The sequence below is a fragment of the Hippocampus guttulatus genome, chromosome 13 (assembly GCF_054856545.1).
Source record: "Hippocampus guttulatus isolate MCC_2025c chromosome 13, RoL_Hgut_1.0, whole genome shotgun sequence".
NCBI lineage: Eukaryota > Metazoa > Chordata > Actinopteri > Syngnathiformes > Syngnathidae > Hippocampus > Hippocampus guttulatus.
Window position 1 is genome coordinate 3,667,101 of NC_141273.1, and position 17,413 is coordinate 3,684,513.

The 17,413-nt window shown below is 41.4% G+C and overlaps 1 protein-coding gene across 3 annotated transcripts in view; it reads left to right on the forward strand.

The window, feature by feature from the left end:
- The first annotated feature begins 1,404 nt into the window (after positions 1–1,404).
- rock2a (rho-associated, coiled-coil containing protein kinase 2a) overlaps positions 1,405–17,413 on the forward strand; it is a 37,979-nt gene continuing 21,970 nt past the window's right edge. For all 3 annotated transcript variants that reach the window (XM_086127080.1, XM_086127081.1, XM_086127079.1), the window contains exons 1-5: positions 1,405–2,264; positions 16,388–16,469; positions 16,562–16,662; positions 16,808–16,945; positions 17,073–17,333. In XM_086127080.1, the coding sequence (XP_085983206.1) occupies positions 2,166–2,264; positions 16,388–16,469; positions 16,562–16,662; positions 16,808–16,945; positions 17,073–17,333 (681 nt within the window). In that variant the 5' untranslated portion in view covers positions 1,405–2,165. The remainder of the gene's footprint in view (positions 2,265–16,387; positions 16,470–16,561; positions 16,663–16,807; positions 16,946–17,072; positions 17,334–17,413) is intronic.

The window sequence follows — 17,413 nt, forward strand, 5'->3', positions numbered from 1 at the left end:
GAGGGGCGGGGAGACGGGTTGGTCCTTGATTCAAGGTCATGGTGCCGCATCGAAAAAAACGGTTTAGCTGTGTTGTAGCGCCGCCCTCTGGCTTCTGAAAGTACAAATGGTATTGCTGGGCTAAATTGAAAAAGGAAACCAGATGTTCAAACAGACTTCATTCATGTTAAACTCTGCATATGTGTAAATGATACAAGCCATGGTCGTTAAAAAATAAAATAAAATAAAATAAAATCAAATAAATAACGTAATGTGTCATTATGAAGTCAAGTCAAGTCAAGTTAACTGTATTTATAGAGCACTTTCAAACAGCCATCGCTGCATACAAAGTGCTGTATGCAAGTAAAGAATACAAGTGAGTTTTGAGGAGGGTTTTGAAGATGGGCAGAGAAGTGCATCCGCAAAAGGTATGATAAACAAAAAATATACTGTATCTGTTCAATGTTTTGGTCTTTATTACACAACATTCTATTCTCTAACTATGGAAAAACTCAAGAAAGGCGTCTGATCTATTTGCCAAGAAATTTCGCCGTTCATTTGGAAGTGATATTAAAAATACTTCACATATTCACATCCTGACACCTTGATCTAAGACGTGTACTTACTTCGCAATTGTGAGTCACAGTGTCACTGGCAGTTTGCAACATATTGTAGGTACGTGGAGCCTAGTCACAAAAAGCATAGAATTTGACGTACAGTATTTGGAAATTTGGGGAAGAAATCCCCGTTGTGAAACATACGCATGACGTCATGCACGCTGTGATCGTGACGTCTCTGAACCAATGGTGAAAGACTGTTCCTCTCCTTTTACATCTACAAGGAACAGTTCTTACGATTTTATTGTCGATGTTTCATGTTTGGTGTTGTGTTGTACAATTGCTATTTCATGCTAAATGATCTGGAAAGTTCTTTGTTGTAAAAGCGCTACATAAATAAAGATGTACTGTATATTCTTATATAAATGTATATATATAGTACTGTACATAGATATATCCCCCCGCCCCCCATTTTTCTGCTGTAGACTGCAAATTTCCCCAATGTGGGACAAATAAAGGTTATCTTATCTTATTCAACTACAGCTCCCTAAACTTGATTTATTTCAACTTTTTGTAGAGTACTTTGAAAAACAACAGCAGAAATCAGTTACAGTATATCCTGATTTCACAGTTCGGGGGCCGGCTCGGGCCCAAGCTCTTGCAGGAGCCTGATAACGATCCTGATCATTTCAATCAGGCGTGTTGCAGGAGAGTAAAATGGCAAACGACCGGATAACGGCCCTCGTGGACCGCAATTTGACACCTGTGTTCAAAATAAAGTCGCTTGGAGATAGGTTGAGGTGCAGAGACAGGTCTGGACTGGTGCATCATGGGAAATGTGGTTCTCTCTGTCAATGGGAGGAGGTAAATCCCAGACTGCGTGCCTGTTTGCATGTGCGTTGCGGTGTAGATTAAGTGAATCGCGAGGATTGGTTGAATGCTGGACTTTTCCACCAAGCGAACAAGGATTTTTTTCACGACCAAAGTCAAAAGTACGAACGAGACGACGGTCGGAAAACGTTCGAAAATGCGAGAGAGAATCCAGGAAGAGAGCGCGTGCCCATTAAAAATTGAGCGCGGGATTCTCTTTACGCCTTACTAACACTTGTGGCATCACGGAGGAGAAACTTTGACACCGACTGGCTGCCAGTCTTTCCTGAATGGGCTGAGGTGAAGCGGTATATATTTGGAGGAGAGAATCCGAGGCATTTGCAGACGTTCAAAAAAGGAGGGGGGCGAGGGGCGCAAAGAAAACGCCCTGCTGCCACTGCCTGTTGCCGTTATCTTCAAATTCAAACTTTATCGTCGACTTTGAACATGCATCTCCCACTTAACGGGAGATGAGATGGAATATGGAACGTTGTCTTTGATACTCGAAAGGCTAACGTCTCTCTCTTTGTTAAGGACCGCTCTCTTGGCAAGTTTTTGGAAGTCTCGTTGCATTCGGAATATTTTCCCCTCGTTGTTGCACTCTATTCCCGTTGGAGACGATCTGGGTGGGCTGGGAGACCCGAAGCTGCCCCGCTAGGCCGAACAACGGTCGACGGTTCACATGTAAAGCCAAAGAGTCGGAGGGGGGAAAAAAATCATATATTTTCTTGCTTTTGTTTGACGTGCGACGCCGCAGACATGTCTCAGGGCGCCGAGAGGAGGATGGAAAGCCGGCTGAAGAAGTTGGAGGACATGATGAGAAACCCCAGGTCTGCGTTGAACCTGGAAAGTTTGCTGGTAAGTCAAGTGGACTACATCTCGTGCACTATTGAATAATGTCGTGGTGGTTGCTTTATGAAAAGCGAGAATCGATTAACGTTGTGCTATTGGCATGTCATGTGGCTTTTGCATGGTACAGTATTAAATCCACGTACTGCATTATTATCCACCTTATCCCATCTGAGTTGTTAGCCTTTGTTATTAGGGAGACTGCTGCAACGACTCCTCCCCGTTCACTTTGTCCCGGTAAAACTACATTTTCCAGTCTGTCCTGTAATCAGATACAGTTTCTTGCCATTACAAATGTATTTCATGGAAACTGCACTGGAAGACGGTGTGCTGGCCTACAGCAGGATAGGCCTGATTAATACTTAAATCTGACCACAGAACGTGCATTTGGGAGTTCTGTGGTGTCAACAGATTAGGATTAATTTGTGGAGAATGTGCTATTTATGGTTTTTATGGAGACTATTGGGTAACAGTTGGTCACTGCTGTGGTCCTCATGCTCAAAGAGATGAGAGGGGCAAGGCGTAGTACATCAAGCTGGTTGGATTTAAAAACGTGAAAACTAACTGGTGGTTGGGCATTTCTTGACAGAATTCTGGTCCTTGTTTTGGTCTTACTTTAATCAGATACATAGACTATGAAATTAAAGAGCCAAATTCCATTCAAAATGTAACATTCCTTGTTGTAGTCCGATTACCTTGTATTCCCCCAGGCATTCTTGAATGACTTCCACTCGACGGGACAGGCTCAATCGGTTTCAAATAATATTGCAACAGTCTCTTGTATTAAATTGGGGAATTACTTAATTCAAGAGGTGCTCTGTCTACAACTAAGGCAAAGTAAACTTAATCATGTTTGTTTAGTCAAATGTTACATTGGTAGATAGATCTGCTTGATGAATAGGCGACCAGAAATATATGGGTCAGGTACAGGTACTGGACATAGTATCTCATAGTACCTGCTTTTTCTCAGCGGAATTTATTGAAAGGGAGCAATTGTCCATGACACTGCATCGTTAAATGCGCCATAAACCCTGTTCAATAAAACAGTGCGGGTTCAAATAAGAATGTCAGCTATGTTCGACAAGAGAGATTTTTTATTGGTTTGAGTGACACGGTGAGTAATAAGTGAAAAATGCTATTTTGGACCAATGTTGAAATTTTAAAGCAACAGATGACTCCAAATTCATTTCTTTTGCTCAGCAGTGTGTATGAACTAAATGAATTGAATGAATTAAACTGCAAATATTAATGCAATGCAATGAATCGAATTGTTCCACTTCAAAACGACCTGTCCTTGAAACGTATTGCACCCCTACTATCACGATGTGTATCGAATCCTCTTTTATTGGAAAACTGCGCACCCTTACCTAGTACAGTTCTGCTCACTGATCTGAAACCCACATACACAAACACACCAGTGGACAAATAGTTTTTGCTCACTGATCTGAAGGCTCCTGACATATGCGTAAGTCTGCCGAGGTATGCTGAAGTCTCGCTTGACCTCATGTATGGCTGCGGTTCAACCACAGAAATTTTGTACAACTTTTGAGTCATCTCCCCCACCCCATATTTTGGTGAATGTGTGACTTTTGGCATTTAGTTTCCACTGTATAGTAAATCGTGGATAAGTGGTGCTTCCTCAAAAGATGAATGTTGTATAAATTCATGACTTGAAAGATAACTTAATGTAAGGCATTCAAAGTATTTTAACTAAAGTTGCATCTGTTCTGCGCCTGTGATTTGAATTGCTGGGCCCTTTCACTTTTTCTGCTACAAGACAACCACATTATCATTTCTGTCTCAAAAAGCACTTCTTCGCCCATTTAACAGGCGTGGGGCCCCTTTTGCTGTCGATCCCTCTACAACCCTTCACCCCCCCGACCCCGCACACACACACACAGCACAGGACACCCCTGCGTAATTCTTTCGTTGACAACATCCATCAGAATAGTTCCTATTGCACCAGTGGTGTTCACTTCCTACATGTGAGCTGGGGTGATGGAAGCGCTGAGTTTTGGAGACAAAAGTTGAGTGGGAAGCATGCTTTGGAAGAACAGGTTCCAGTTTTCCATTTTTAGAGGCACACTGCGGTCACTAAGATGGAAGTTTAATGTTGTTGCTGTTGAGCAACGCTCCTAAAGCCGCAGCGACCCGGGTACCTGCAGACCCAGTTGTCGGCCGTTGACTGGGAACTGTTCGTAGCCCGAAGGCACGCCCAACACCGCTTGGAGGTCGTTCCCGAGTTGGGCTGCTGTTGCTGTTAATGGTAGTGCACACACACTACTTGGCCCAATCTTTTGAAGGAAGCTGAAAATGAGTAGTCTTATATTCAAGCACGATATGATGACAGTGGTATTGACAGTTTAATTTTTTATTTTTTTTTATTGGTGGGGAAGTAGTGTTGAACGATTTCAGGAGAAGATTGAAATACAGAACTGCCAACTGTTATGGATTGTCCGTATTTAGTCACACAAATCTCTGAACGTGACTGCGGTGCGGCTGTAACGTGGTGTTCCGGATATTTTGAGAAAAAAAAATAGTCACGTTGTTCAAACGGGTTGAATATGGACAAAAATACTTGGTAGATAATTGCAATCTATCTTTGAAATACGTCACTTCCGCCAGTGGCTTCGAAGTTAACAGAAAATGAATGGCTTGAGGCTCACCCTGATTGCTGCTAATTTGAATAGATTCATATCAGTGGTGAGAAACAATGGCAGCAGCACAAAGTTAAGCTTCATTGGTAGATTATTATGTACATTAATGCGCAGACAGTTGTGTGCCAACAATAATTGTATCCTTTACGGGGTGTGTGTGTGTGTGTGTGTGTGTGTATATATACATATATATATATAATATATTCCATCCATCCATCCATTTTCTGTACCGCTTTATCCTCACAAGGTTCGCAGTGTGTGCTGGGGCCTATCCCAGCTGTCTTCGGACATTTTGCGGGGGACACCCTGGACCGGTTGCCAGCCAATCGCACGGCACACATAGACGAACAACCATTTGCGCTCACACTCACACCTATAGACAATTTAGAGCGTTCAATCAGCCTGCCATGCATGTTTTAAGAAATGTGGGAGGAAACTGGAGGACCCGGAGAAAACCCATGCAGGCACTTGGAGAACATGCCAACTCCACACAGGGAGGCCGGAGCTGAAATTGAACCCGATACCTCTGCACTGTGAGGTTGACGCATTAACCACTGGACCACTCGGCCGCATATACATATATAAAACGCACACACACACACACACATGTGCGTGTGTGCAATGTACATGGTTGGAAGGTCACTGTATTTGTCAATATTACAAGTAAATGTTTTATTTTTACAATCATAGCCATTAATCGCATCGGGGGTCCCAAACTGGGGTCCTCGAAGGCCGCTTTCATGCTTGTTTTCTGTCTCTCCCTGCTCACCTGATTCAAAAGATCAGGGCCGTTATCAGGCCTCTGCAGAGCTTGCAGATGAGCAGTTTGAGACCCTTGGTATAAATAATTTAGTGCGATTGAGTGCACAAATGAGGAAATTGGGTTCAGCATAAATAAAAACAATATAATGATTTGCAAATCATGTTCCACTGATGTTATATAGAATACAATGGCAAGATATTTAATATTCAAACTGATAAACTTTGTTTTTAGCCAATAATCATTAACTGAGACATTTATGGCTGGAGCACATTCCAAAAGAACTGTGACAGGGTCATGTTTACCACTGTGTTACATCACCTTGTCATTTAACAACATTGAATAAGCAGGTTGGGAACTGAGGACACAAATTCTTGAAGCTTTGTCGGTGGAATTTTTTCCCATTCATACTTGATGTACAGCTTTAGCTGTTCAACAGTTTGGAGGCTCTGAAATTCCTAAATTCCTTGGAATTGTACGTTGAGGTATAATGTCCTGAAACTGTTTGACTAATTTCTTCACAAAGAGGTGAAACTCACCCCCATTTTCGCTTGTGAATGACCGAGCAATTCAGGGAAGCTCCTTTTATACCGAATCATGGCACCCACCTGTTCCCAGTTGGCCTGTTCACCTGTGAGATGGTGTTTGATTAGCATTCCTCAACTTTTTCAGTCTTTTTTTTTTTTTTTTTTTTTGGGCCACATGTGCCAGCTTTTTTGGAAGACGTTGCAGCCATTAAATCCTCAGTTAAAGATTATCGATAAAAGCAAAGTTTATAAGTTTGAACATATATCTTGTCTTTGTGGTGTATTCAATTAAAAATAGGTTGAACATGATTTTATTCTGTTTGTGTAACAGAAAACCCCAGCTTCATTGAAATTGGTTTTATATTTTATTCTTATCCAAATAATATCATTTTCAGTCAGCTATCCAAATACCAAAATATTCAACAGCCGCAGCCCTAAAAATCACATAGACTGGCTTTCTCTGGTCCTGAAGGAAATGACCTCATTGGGTAAATAGTTGGCAACTATACTGTATATGGGGCTCAAAGTCCCCAAAATGACTACACTTTCTGTTTTTATTTTTAGCCTTATCTCTTTTTCTGTCTCTCTTTTCAGCCCACAGCTTGTCGCTCTTTTCAGCCCTGTTTGACACGATGCAGATACTTTAACCGTGTCATCTTGCTCAGGCTCAAGACTTGATTCACCTGTGACTTTTGTGTGAGATACTGTCTTCACACTTGCATAAGAAATGGTACATTTCTCTTGAACCAGCTTTTGGACACATTTACCAGTCTTTGTAACGATGCCCTAACGATCTCAGCGTCATAAAAGCAACATCATGAATTTGGTTATCATTCACTGTTTATTCCCCGCATATCTTTTCCTGTCTCGAATAGCCTCTGCTATTTACAGTATTTGCTCCACTCCACTTTTTCTTTCTCCCTATTTTGGCCACCCAAATGTGAACGTCTTCTTCTATTCCAGCATTTCCTGTTCACTTTTTTGCCCGACTCCGATGCCACTTTACATATTCCATATGGATCAATTTGATTGTGTGGATAGTCTCACCTCAACCTGACACTAAACCCAAAGCGTCAGCTTTGTCTCTGGAGTGTAGTTGAGTTGAGCAACAACGGTACTGGTATCAGTGTGCTAGCTGGGAAGAAACACTTCCTTATAAGGCACTCGGGATGGTGGCCCAGGTCAAATTTTTTTTTTTTTTCCTTTTTGCAAAACAAGCCAGTCTCTCTACTCAGCACCTCCTCTGGGGATACTGCTAGGCCTCTTTTGTGGCCTTTTTTTGGTTTGTTGCTCCACTTCAGTGAAGAAGATCCCATGTATGTCAGATGTCCAAGTCCTAAATGGCTTGAAAATGTCACACTCCACCTCAGTCATGTCGCTTGCATGCCTTGGACACAACTGGAAATGTTGAGCTTGGTTTTCCACTTCCATTTGACCCACTGAGTTTTGAGAGGGACAAAGAAAGGTACCAGATCACGCCACGTTATTGTTATTTAATATCTTTGCTAAATGTACTGAACAACTGACAATATTACATGTATATTTTAGCAGCAGGCGTCATATGAGACTAGAATTCTGTTGATGGCGGTTCATATTGTTGATGCAACGGCAGGTAAAATGGACTACAGTGTAGCTATCACGGATATCACGGTTTTGGGTTTTTTTCCTTTCAACATATTATAAATTTTGGAACCCCCGTTTTTTGTGAAAACCACTTATTGACAATGACTGTTTATCTCCACTGATTCAATAATTTATTTATGTGATAAAACGTTTTTTTTCCCCCCACCAATATATATACGGCCGTGAATGAGTCCGATTCTCAAAATTCGCAGCTGCAACATAGATGGCGGTTCCTAAGTGAACAAGGTGGTGAAACAATTGGACACCACAAGTGTGAGGTTGAGCTACTGTATACACATGCAAACATTTGCGACAGTCAACATTTACTATTCTTCATGAGGTGAAAAATGTATTTGTCTGTCTCATGCAGAGGTGCCCATTACGCCGATCGCGATCGACCGGTAGATCGCGGACTGGTCCCAAGTTGATCGCCAGGGGTGTAGAGGAGAACAAAAACATACAACCTTTTGTGTGTCTTTGTGCATGATAGTAACATATTTTTTGTATTAATGGACACAGTACCCTAATCATACGATCGGTCTAATTTTCACAAAAAGTATTTAAAAAATAAAATAAAGCAGATACATCTTTAACCTACACATGGATTTTCACTATTTGTGGACCAGCCCTGTTTGTGCATGGCCGAATGTTGATATTTTGTCAGGGTTGGTTGAAGGTCGCAAAACGGTTGCAAAGACCTTAGCTAGACCTGCGCCAACAGTTTTAATGGTTGAGCATCTTCAAGATTTCTTAGTGACACGAAAACCTATTTGCGGCAATACATTAGTTGGCGAATATCTTTGTGACTGTGACCTCAAATGAATCCTGACCCCCCCAAAAAAAAAACATTGGCTATGTGCGCCAACACTCATTAATCTGTGATGCTCAGTGACTATGTCCTAAAGGAGTTGACTGTTCCTCATCTTCATTTTATTTATTTATTGTTGAGTTCTGATTTACATTGTTTATTTTTGAGACTCCCTACACTCCCCGTGTCCCTAGCATAAAAAAAACAACCCAATGTTGCCCATGTTTAAAAAAAAAAAAAAAAAAGTATTTCTTTCACACCTGTACTTGCCATATTGTCTGCTGCATTCTGTATGCATTCGACATATCCATGTTTGAGAAATAACACAAATTAACAAATGTTGTTTTTCTGTGCCCATATGGCTGTGAAATGGGCATTAAGGTTTAAAAAAATGTTGTGCATAAGCCAAAAATGTTTTAAATGTAACTTGAGGAAACCTGTAGGAACGCTGTTTGAATTCTTATTTTACCCGATTAATGAGATTTATTTTTTTTCGCTTGTGTACAGTGTCTGCACGTCATGGCTGTAAGACGCTACCTACGTTTTCACCCACTGTTGTAAGGTGCCTTCTGAAAGGTGCCAGCAATGTTAGTATTTTATACATTTCATGTAGGGTGTAGCTTAATAAATCTTATGATTTCTTCAAAAAACTTTCACTTCTTAGTTGCATCCATGGTTTGGCTACCGGTAGTGGAAAAGATCAATAAATCTTGCCGCCAGGTGTTGCACAGACACATATTTAGAGTGACAAAAAATATCTATCTATCTATTTTTAATGTCACAATCGCACCATAATCTTGAAATTTACAAATACATTTGAAAATCGCACAGAGCAACTGAAATTGTAATATTTTCCAAAGTCACAGAGAGCCTCAGCAGATGAATGAAAAAGCTCAATAAATTAAAGTACAATCATAAAAGTGGCATCATAAAAATTGGACAATCACTGAATATATCGGCAGTCGTCGTCGTTCTTGGATTTGCAAATTACTGATCTTGTGGTGTATGTGTTCAAGCATTTGCAACCTTCATCTTCGTGTATTTTTAGTTGGATGAGGGTGTGAGTGAGCAGAGCAGAGAACAGGAGGCTCCCACACAGAACACTTTCCATCTAGCTTCAGCTTTGTCAACCTTCTGGTGAGACATAACCTCCCACACGCAATCATTTTTTTTTCCTCACACAAAAACACATACAGTCTGTATGTGCTTTATACGCAGATGTACGTGCTTATGATTGCACACTTTGCATTCCTTTTTCACACGCTTCTATGCAGTCAGCAGCAACAAAAAACACAATTCAACATTCGGGTAGCATCTTACGATTTTCACATCTCTTCCTTCCGGAGCTAAACAAAAGTGATGTAAGAAACGATGCAATAAGGTACTTTAAATACTGTTGGTGTCATGGCAAGAGGCTCCCGGTGTGATGGCAGAAGTAAAACTACCATGACAACCGTACGTAGAACATACGTAACCATATTTGTCAGATTTGCATGGCCTTTTATTTTCAACCTCCATAACGCTCATCTTTTAAAGAAGACATATTATGCATTTTGTTTGTCACAATTTATTACAGTTCCCAGGTGGGAAGGATCCCAAATTCATCAGATTTCGCCTCTCAGCCCCAGCTGAAATCAGGCTGTTTTGAAGGCATGCTCGTGTCTCATACAACTGAGCCCCTGCTCACCCGTCTCATTCTGCAGTAAGACCGATGCTAAGTACGGCTTTTATTACCAGTACAACCAGGGCTAGTGCTAGGGCAGTTGTTCTTAACCTGCGTTCGATCGAACCCCAGGGGTTCGATTAATCAGTCTCAGGGATTCGATGGAACCTCTGCCATGGAGGTTAAGACACACCCGACTCAACATGTCATTTAGTTATGACACACCCGCTTGGCCATCACTGGCTGCAGATGATCACATTACATTGTTTGTCCAATCGGTGCTGTGGAAAATTTAGTTCGCTCAGTAGTCAACGTGTGACTGTCGTGAAAGTACTACGTGTGATTTAAAAATATATACCTGTACATATTTTAACACATGCTATGTCGGGCAAATAAAAGAAAGTGGCCAGACGAATATGTACAACATGGATTCACATACATCATGAAACATGATGCGACTCATTGTCCTATCTCAGGGGTCGGCAACCCAAAATGTTGAAAGGACCAAAATAAACAAATAACAAATATGTCTGCAGCTGCAAAAAATTAAAAGCCTTATAATGAAGGCAGGCGGCCCGGTAGTCCAGTGGTTAGCACGTTGACTTCACAGTGCAGAGGTACCGGGTTCAATTCCAGCTCCGGCCTCCCCGTGTGGAGTTTGCATGTTCTCCCCGGGCCTGCGTGGGTTTTCTCCGGGTACTCCGGTTTCCTCCCACATTCCAAAAAAAAACATGCATGGCAGGCTGATTGAACGCTCTAAATTGTCCCTAGGTGTGAATGTGAGCATGGATGGTTGTTCGTTTCTGTGTGCCCTGCGATTGGCTGGCAACCGATTCAGGGTGTCCCCCGCCTACTGCCCGAAGACAGCTGGGATAGGCTCCAGCACCCCCCGCGACCCTAGTGAGGATCAAGCGGTTCGGAAAATGGATGGATGGATAATGAAGGCAACACATGCTGTATGTATCTATATGAGCTATATTAGCCTGCTATCAACATGACTAAGTAGGCTACAAATATACAACGAGCATTCATGATTAAACGTTTTTTTTTTCCAGCCAAACGTTAATGTTTGGCGTCATGTTTGTCCTCTGACAGAAACCATATTAAAATGAAAAAATATATTTCCCTTTCATCTTTTCCCATTTTCAAACATTTTTGAAAAAGCTCGAGGGAGCCACTGAGGGGGCGCTAAAGAGCCGCCGCGTGTTGCCGACCCCCGTCCTATCTGCACGATTTGTCGTACCAAGTTGAGCAACTCCCGTCTCGCTCCGGCAAAACTGAAGGAAAACTTCTAGAATCATATTTTTATTTTTCACTAAGGGTTCCGTGAATCTGCATATGAAACGGTTGGGTTCAGTACCTCTAACAAGGTTAAGAACCACTGTGCTAGGGCATTATGACTAGGTGAGCGGCAACTTGTTCTCAAGCAGCCCAGACGCTCAAATGAAAAGCAAGCCACCACCACAAGTTGAAGTAGGTCTGAGAACACTTCTAAAACAAGAAATTTGCTCAAATTGCCTTTTATTAATGTGATTACTTTTTATCATTAATCATAATTCTTCTTGATTTATGTGACGACACGTATCACGTTAATGATTTTTCACAGTAATAGAATTAGATAAATATTGATATGCAAACACTTTATCTCTAGAAATCTCTGCCAAGGTTTACATTTTCAAATGATCACGTCTGCAAAATTCCTAGAAAAATCACAGTTTGCATCACTGGCAAGCTATTTTTAGATTAGGGCCTCGGGCTACTCATGTAGTCCTCCCTGGTTTCCGCAGATACAATGTGGGTGAGCCAAGCTTTACAGTACTCTCTTGTATGCAACAATTAGAAAATCTTGTTTCTTACATTTACATACACTGTATATTTACATATTACATTGAACAGGTTACAAGGTGACAGTTTGACCCTAAAAATGGATTCATTCTCTTTTGAAATGAGGTCAACCGGCACCCTGGAGTAGATTGTGAACAGACTTGAGTTCCTTTTGGGGAAATTTATCACAACACATGAGGCATTTAAAGACCAACTATTAACAATGTCAGTTGAAATGATGACCCCACTAAAGTCTTACAAAGTCATTCAAGGTTAACCTTGGACCTCATGGCACCAAGTTTCTTGCCAGCACATTCGTCAGTTGACTGTACTATATTAATTAAGAAATCCTTGGTGCCAAAAATGCACAGGGCACAAGAGCATGAGACGGAAATTATTCAAATCCAAGAGTAAGACCCACTCCTACTCGTCCCCGTGGGCACATTTACTGTGCTACCTGAGAGCCTCGGCTGGATTCCTGCTGTGTGTCTGTTAACGAGAGTTTATGGGCCGTGCCAACCCCAGTCCTCCTCACTGTGCTTGGCCCACTGTTTATCTTGACAACTATTTTTAAAACGGCTGGAATTCAATCAAAACAGCGACATTCATTCAATTGTTTTTTTTTCCTTTTTTTTTTTGCAGGGCAGCTGCTTGTTTTTGTTCCGTTTGCCCAATGATGAGGCAGTTAGAAAGGTTGCATGGACCAGCGTTCCATGTAGCCTCTCTGACTGTAAACTTCAGAGTTACTCCATGTATGGAAAAGTTCCCCAAAAGCAGTGCTTGATACAAGTTTGCCAACACTACTTTCAATGATTGAGTTTCTGCATATGAAATGGGGCGCTCACTTCACACTCGGTTCCACTTTGCATTTTTTTTGCTGTAGTTGCTAAGCAACCATCCAGAATCCATTGGCTGTTGGGGGGGAATCACAGTTTGCTGAATTTAACAGGATAGATACTGTTATTCGTCAGGAAGAGATTAGAGACTTAGTCTCGCACTATGGCATGGGACCTGAAGAGGATGAGTACCATCATTTAAAAGAGGAAGGCCAGAAGTCATCAGTAGCAGATGCAAAAACAGCTGATGGATTTGAGTGCAAATGGTCCATTCGGCTTTTGCACTTCCTCAGACACTTGTCATTTGATTAATATGAATGGATGGCTGTTTGACTAAGTCGTTGACAAATGGCCTACAGACTCTTGTTGGCGTTTTCTGTCATATTATTAATGGCAGGAACTTCACTGTTATTCATTTTTCTTTGATTTGGAGGAAAATTATCTTGGGAGGAATTTACATGATTTTGCTGTAAAGACATTCAGAGCCATTGGTGTCTGTTTTGGTTGGCAATGCAACATGTTTGTTTATTCGTTCCTACTTCACATCACGACTCACTCAATGAAAGTGCATGGAAGGTCAAAGTCAGCTTGTAGAGTTAGCGATAGGGATTGTTTGCTTGGTGATTGCAGTGATTTCAAACATTGCATTGCTGTACTTTGTATTGCGCATGGTAACGGGCAACCAGTCACTTTTGTCATTTTTTTTTTTGCCCTAAAGGGGTAATCTGTGAAATTCACTTCTCCACGCTATCTGAGATTTGCAATACCCTATTTTCCACATTATCAGGCGCACCTAAAAACATTCAGTTTTCTCAAAATCAGACAGTGCGCCCTATAATCCAATGCATTAATATAAAGACACTTGAACTCTCTTTATATTCCCCATGGTGTTGTTTCCCCGTTAATGTTCCTCTGCCATCGAGTGGTGATTATTAGCAGGAACCAATTGTAACCTAAAAGCCAACCCAACACTAATTGACATGTGGATACGCCAACGCACATTTAAACAAACAGACAGCTAATTTGTGAGCTCTGCACAGCCATTCTGAAACAAATATGATACCACAAGCATATTTAACTACTGATTAAACAAAAAAGGAGACAAGCAAGACTTCGAAGGATATTTAGCCCCTTGTGGATGTGAGCCCTTTTATTGTCCTCATAATGTTTGCCTTTCATTTATTGTTTTGGAATGGCATTTGTATTTATATGTTTCATGTCAGTGTTTGTGACCAGCTCTCATCGTGAAAGTGCGATACAAATAAAGCTGTATTGTATTCCCTTTAGCGTAGCACCATCTAGTGAACGCATAGCGCAACCGCAGCCATTACTGTATGCACCTTATAATGCAGTGCGCCCAATATATGAAAACGGTTTTAAAATAGGCCATTCATTGAGGGTACGCTTTATAATCCAAAGGGTCTTATAGTGCAGAAAATAGGGTAGTTTTGGAAAGAATCAAATCTTTGCACTCAAAGGCCAATTTATTGGCACTTTGGGTCCATCATCCTCAACACAGAAGGGTGAAGACAAGCAAAAAAAAAAAAAAAAACCACAAAAAAACCCAATAGATTGCTACTTCATTTATTGCAATTGAGCTCAAGTGGTAGCCTATTACACTACTTGTCTTTGTCTTCATCCCATTCAAGGAGGTGTACAAGAGCTTTTATGCACCTGAGCCTTCTTGCCCCTTCTAGTCAGCATCAGAAACAAGGATTTGAAAGAATAAGTCGTCTCCCAAGCGCTCTCCCCTGCCTGTGCGGAGGAAATATTGGTCTTTTGATAACATATAGGTCAGATGCGTGGAGATAAGCGTTCATACCGCAGACGCATCGCTTACATATGTGATTTCTGTCCACATATGAAAGGGGCCCAGATCGAATTTTGAAAAAAAAAAATCGAATTGTACTTTTCACACTGCTTCAAAAAAATTAAACCCGTGTCAACTTATGTTCAAGAAATATAAGGTGTTTCCATTGATTTTTGTGAATGCATCGAACGGGCGAAAAGTAATGAATTTTGCGGAGACGAGCTGCTTATTATAGTATTGTATTCCAACGACAACAATTTGAATATTGCGATATTGTCACATCTCTAGTTCTCACTAATCCTATGTATGACATCACTAGAACCATGTTTGGCTGAACCTTTAAATAGAATGACCTATTTTTTGCTATGTCATTGGTCTCCATGTCCTCATTATTGCAAATTAACCACAGAAAGTGAACGTTAGGCTTGCTGAAGATCTTGTTTCGGTCTGTAAAAATGTCAGTATAGCATTGAACTGTACCGTCATGGGTACCTTGCAGTGCTTTTTTGGATTTTGACGTTTTCTGAGTGTAAGTAGCAGCCAAACGCGGTCACAGAGGAAATGAGTTGCACGCAGGGACCGTCTCTATGTCATAGTGAAATTATCGGCCAAACACGGGGCGGGGTGGATCATTTCCTGGATTGCTGTTTGGGAGATCCTAGTGCATGTACTGTATTTGTATGTGCACCCCCCCATGTGCCCTTCCCCGCCCCCTGCATGTGTGTGTGTTTTTTCCCTTAAATAGTAGCTTTGTGTGAGGTTAGTCCTTTAATGGGGAAGTGCTGTTGAGCTGGTGAATCAAGAGCGTCAGTTCGCCGCAGACTGACTTCAGCCGAGCGGGAAACGTTTGAAAAAGCAGGAGGAGAGGCAGATAAAGCACTGAAGAATGCAAAAGAACCGACAGAGAAATTTGGAGAGGAAGCAGTAGAGACATGACACATGCTTTGAACAAGTATTGCGCAACAATTCTCAATCAAAAAGATTGATGTGTCATAAATCTCAATGTAATTACCGGTATGATGATTTTATGAAGGCCTGTGCCATACAAGATACGATGTGAAAAGAAAAGTGGAGGGAAAAGTTGAAGAGTTTTATTAATTAATGAATGTATCTATTTTTCCCGGGCAGCCCGGTGTCGGCTGGTTAGCGCGTCGGCCTCACAATGCAGAGATGCACGGTTTTATTCCAGCTCTGGCATTCCTGTGTGGAGTTTGCAGGTTCTCCCCGTGCCTGCGTGGGGGTACGCCGGTTTCCTCCCACATTCCAAAAATATGCATGGCAGGTTAATGGAACACTTGAAACGATCCCTTGGTGTGAGTGTGAGCGCAAATGGTTGTGTGTGCCCTGCGATTGGCTGGCAACATGTTCAGGGTGTGCCCCGCCTACTGCTCGAAGACAGCTGGGGTAAGGACAGGTTCTTTTAAGGATGAGCAGTGTTGTGTTTGTGAGAAACATTCCTTTGAAATGTTTATGTTGATATTATTGTGGGTGAAATAGCCATGTTTGCCGTCTGTCGGCATATTGTATCTGTCATTTATTTTTGGTTAGGTTTAGGAACCAATTGATATTGGATATCTTTTTTGTGTTCTCTTTTGTTGGTGTATCATTGTCTGTTTTTCTCCAGGACTCCTTAAATGCTGTGGTCTTAGATTTGGACTACCCTGCGCTTCGCAAGAATAAGAATATTGAAACCTTTTTAAATAGATGTAAGTATTTAAAGTGTATTTAAAGTTTTTTTTTATACAATTTCATGTATCTATGACAAGTATTGATAATACTCATGACATTTTATTCACAGATGAGAATGTCATAAGACAAGTTCGAGACCTACAGATGAAGTCAGAAGACTTTGATAGAGTTAAAGTGATTGGCCGAGGAGCTTTTGGTGAGGTTCAACTGGTGAGTATGCCTCAAGTTAAATACATGACCCAATTAAGTAACATTAAATGTAGATGTAATTTGATACTGTCTGATAAAGCCCCGTTTGGCAAGGCAGTAACACCAAATATACATATTATATACTGTGTGTACCGCCATCATTCAGGTCAGGCATAAAGCCTCTCAGAAAGTTTACGCCATGAAGCTTCTTAGCAAGTTTGAGATGATCAAACGCTCAGACTCTGCCTTCTTCTGGGAAGAAAGGGACATCATGGCCTTTGCCAACAGTCCGTGGGTGGTGCAGGTATGACAGACATTTAAGGCACTGGTCAAATACACACACACACACACACTGATGTACATTGACATTTTTCTTAGGATATGTGGTGTGTAATTATCTATAAAGGAGCTTGTCCTGTTTGTTTGATCAGTTATGCTGTGCCTTCCAAGATGAGCACTACCTCTACATGGTGATGGAGTATATGCCAGGAGGCGACCTGGTAAACCTCACCAGTACCTATGATGTGCCAGAGAAATGGGCCAAGTTTTACACTGCAGAGGTGGTGATGGCCCTGGATGCTATTCACTCGATGGGCTTCATTCACCGCGATGTCAAGCCGGACAACATGTTGCTCGACAGGCACGGACACCTGAAGCTTGCTGACTTCGGCACATGCATGAAGATGGACTCTGTAAGTTTTATTTAAAAAAATAATCAGGTATAAAATGGCAGCAGTAAAATCTGTTTTTTAAACTCAGCCAAGTTTATTTG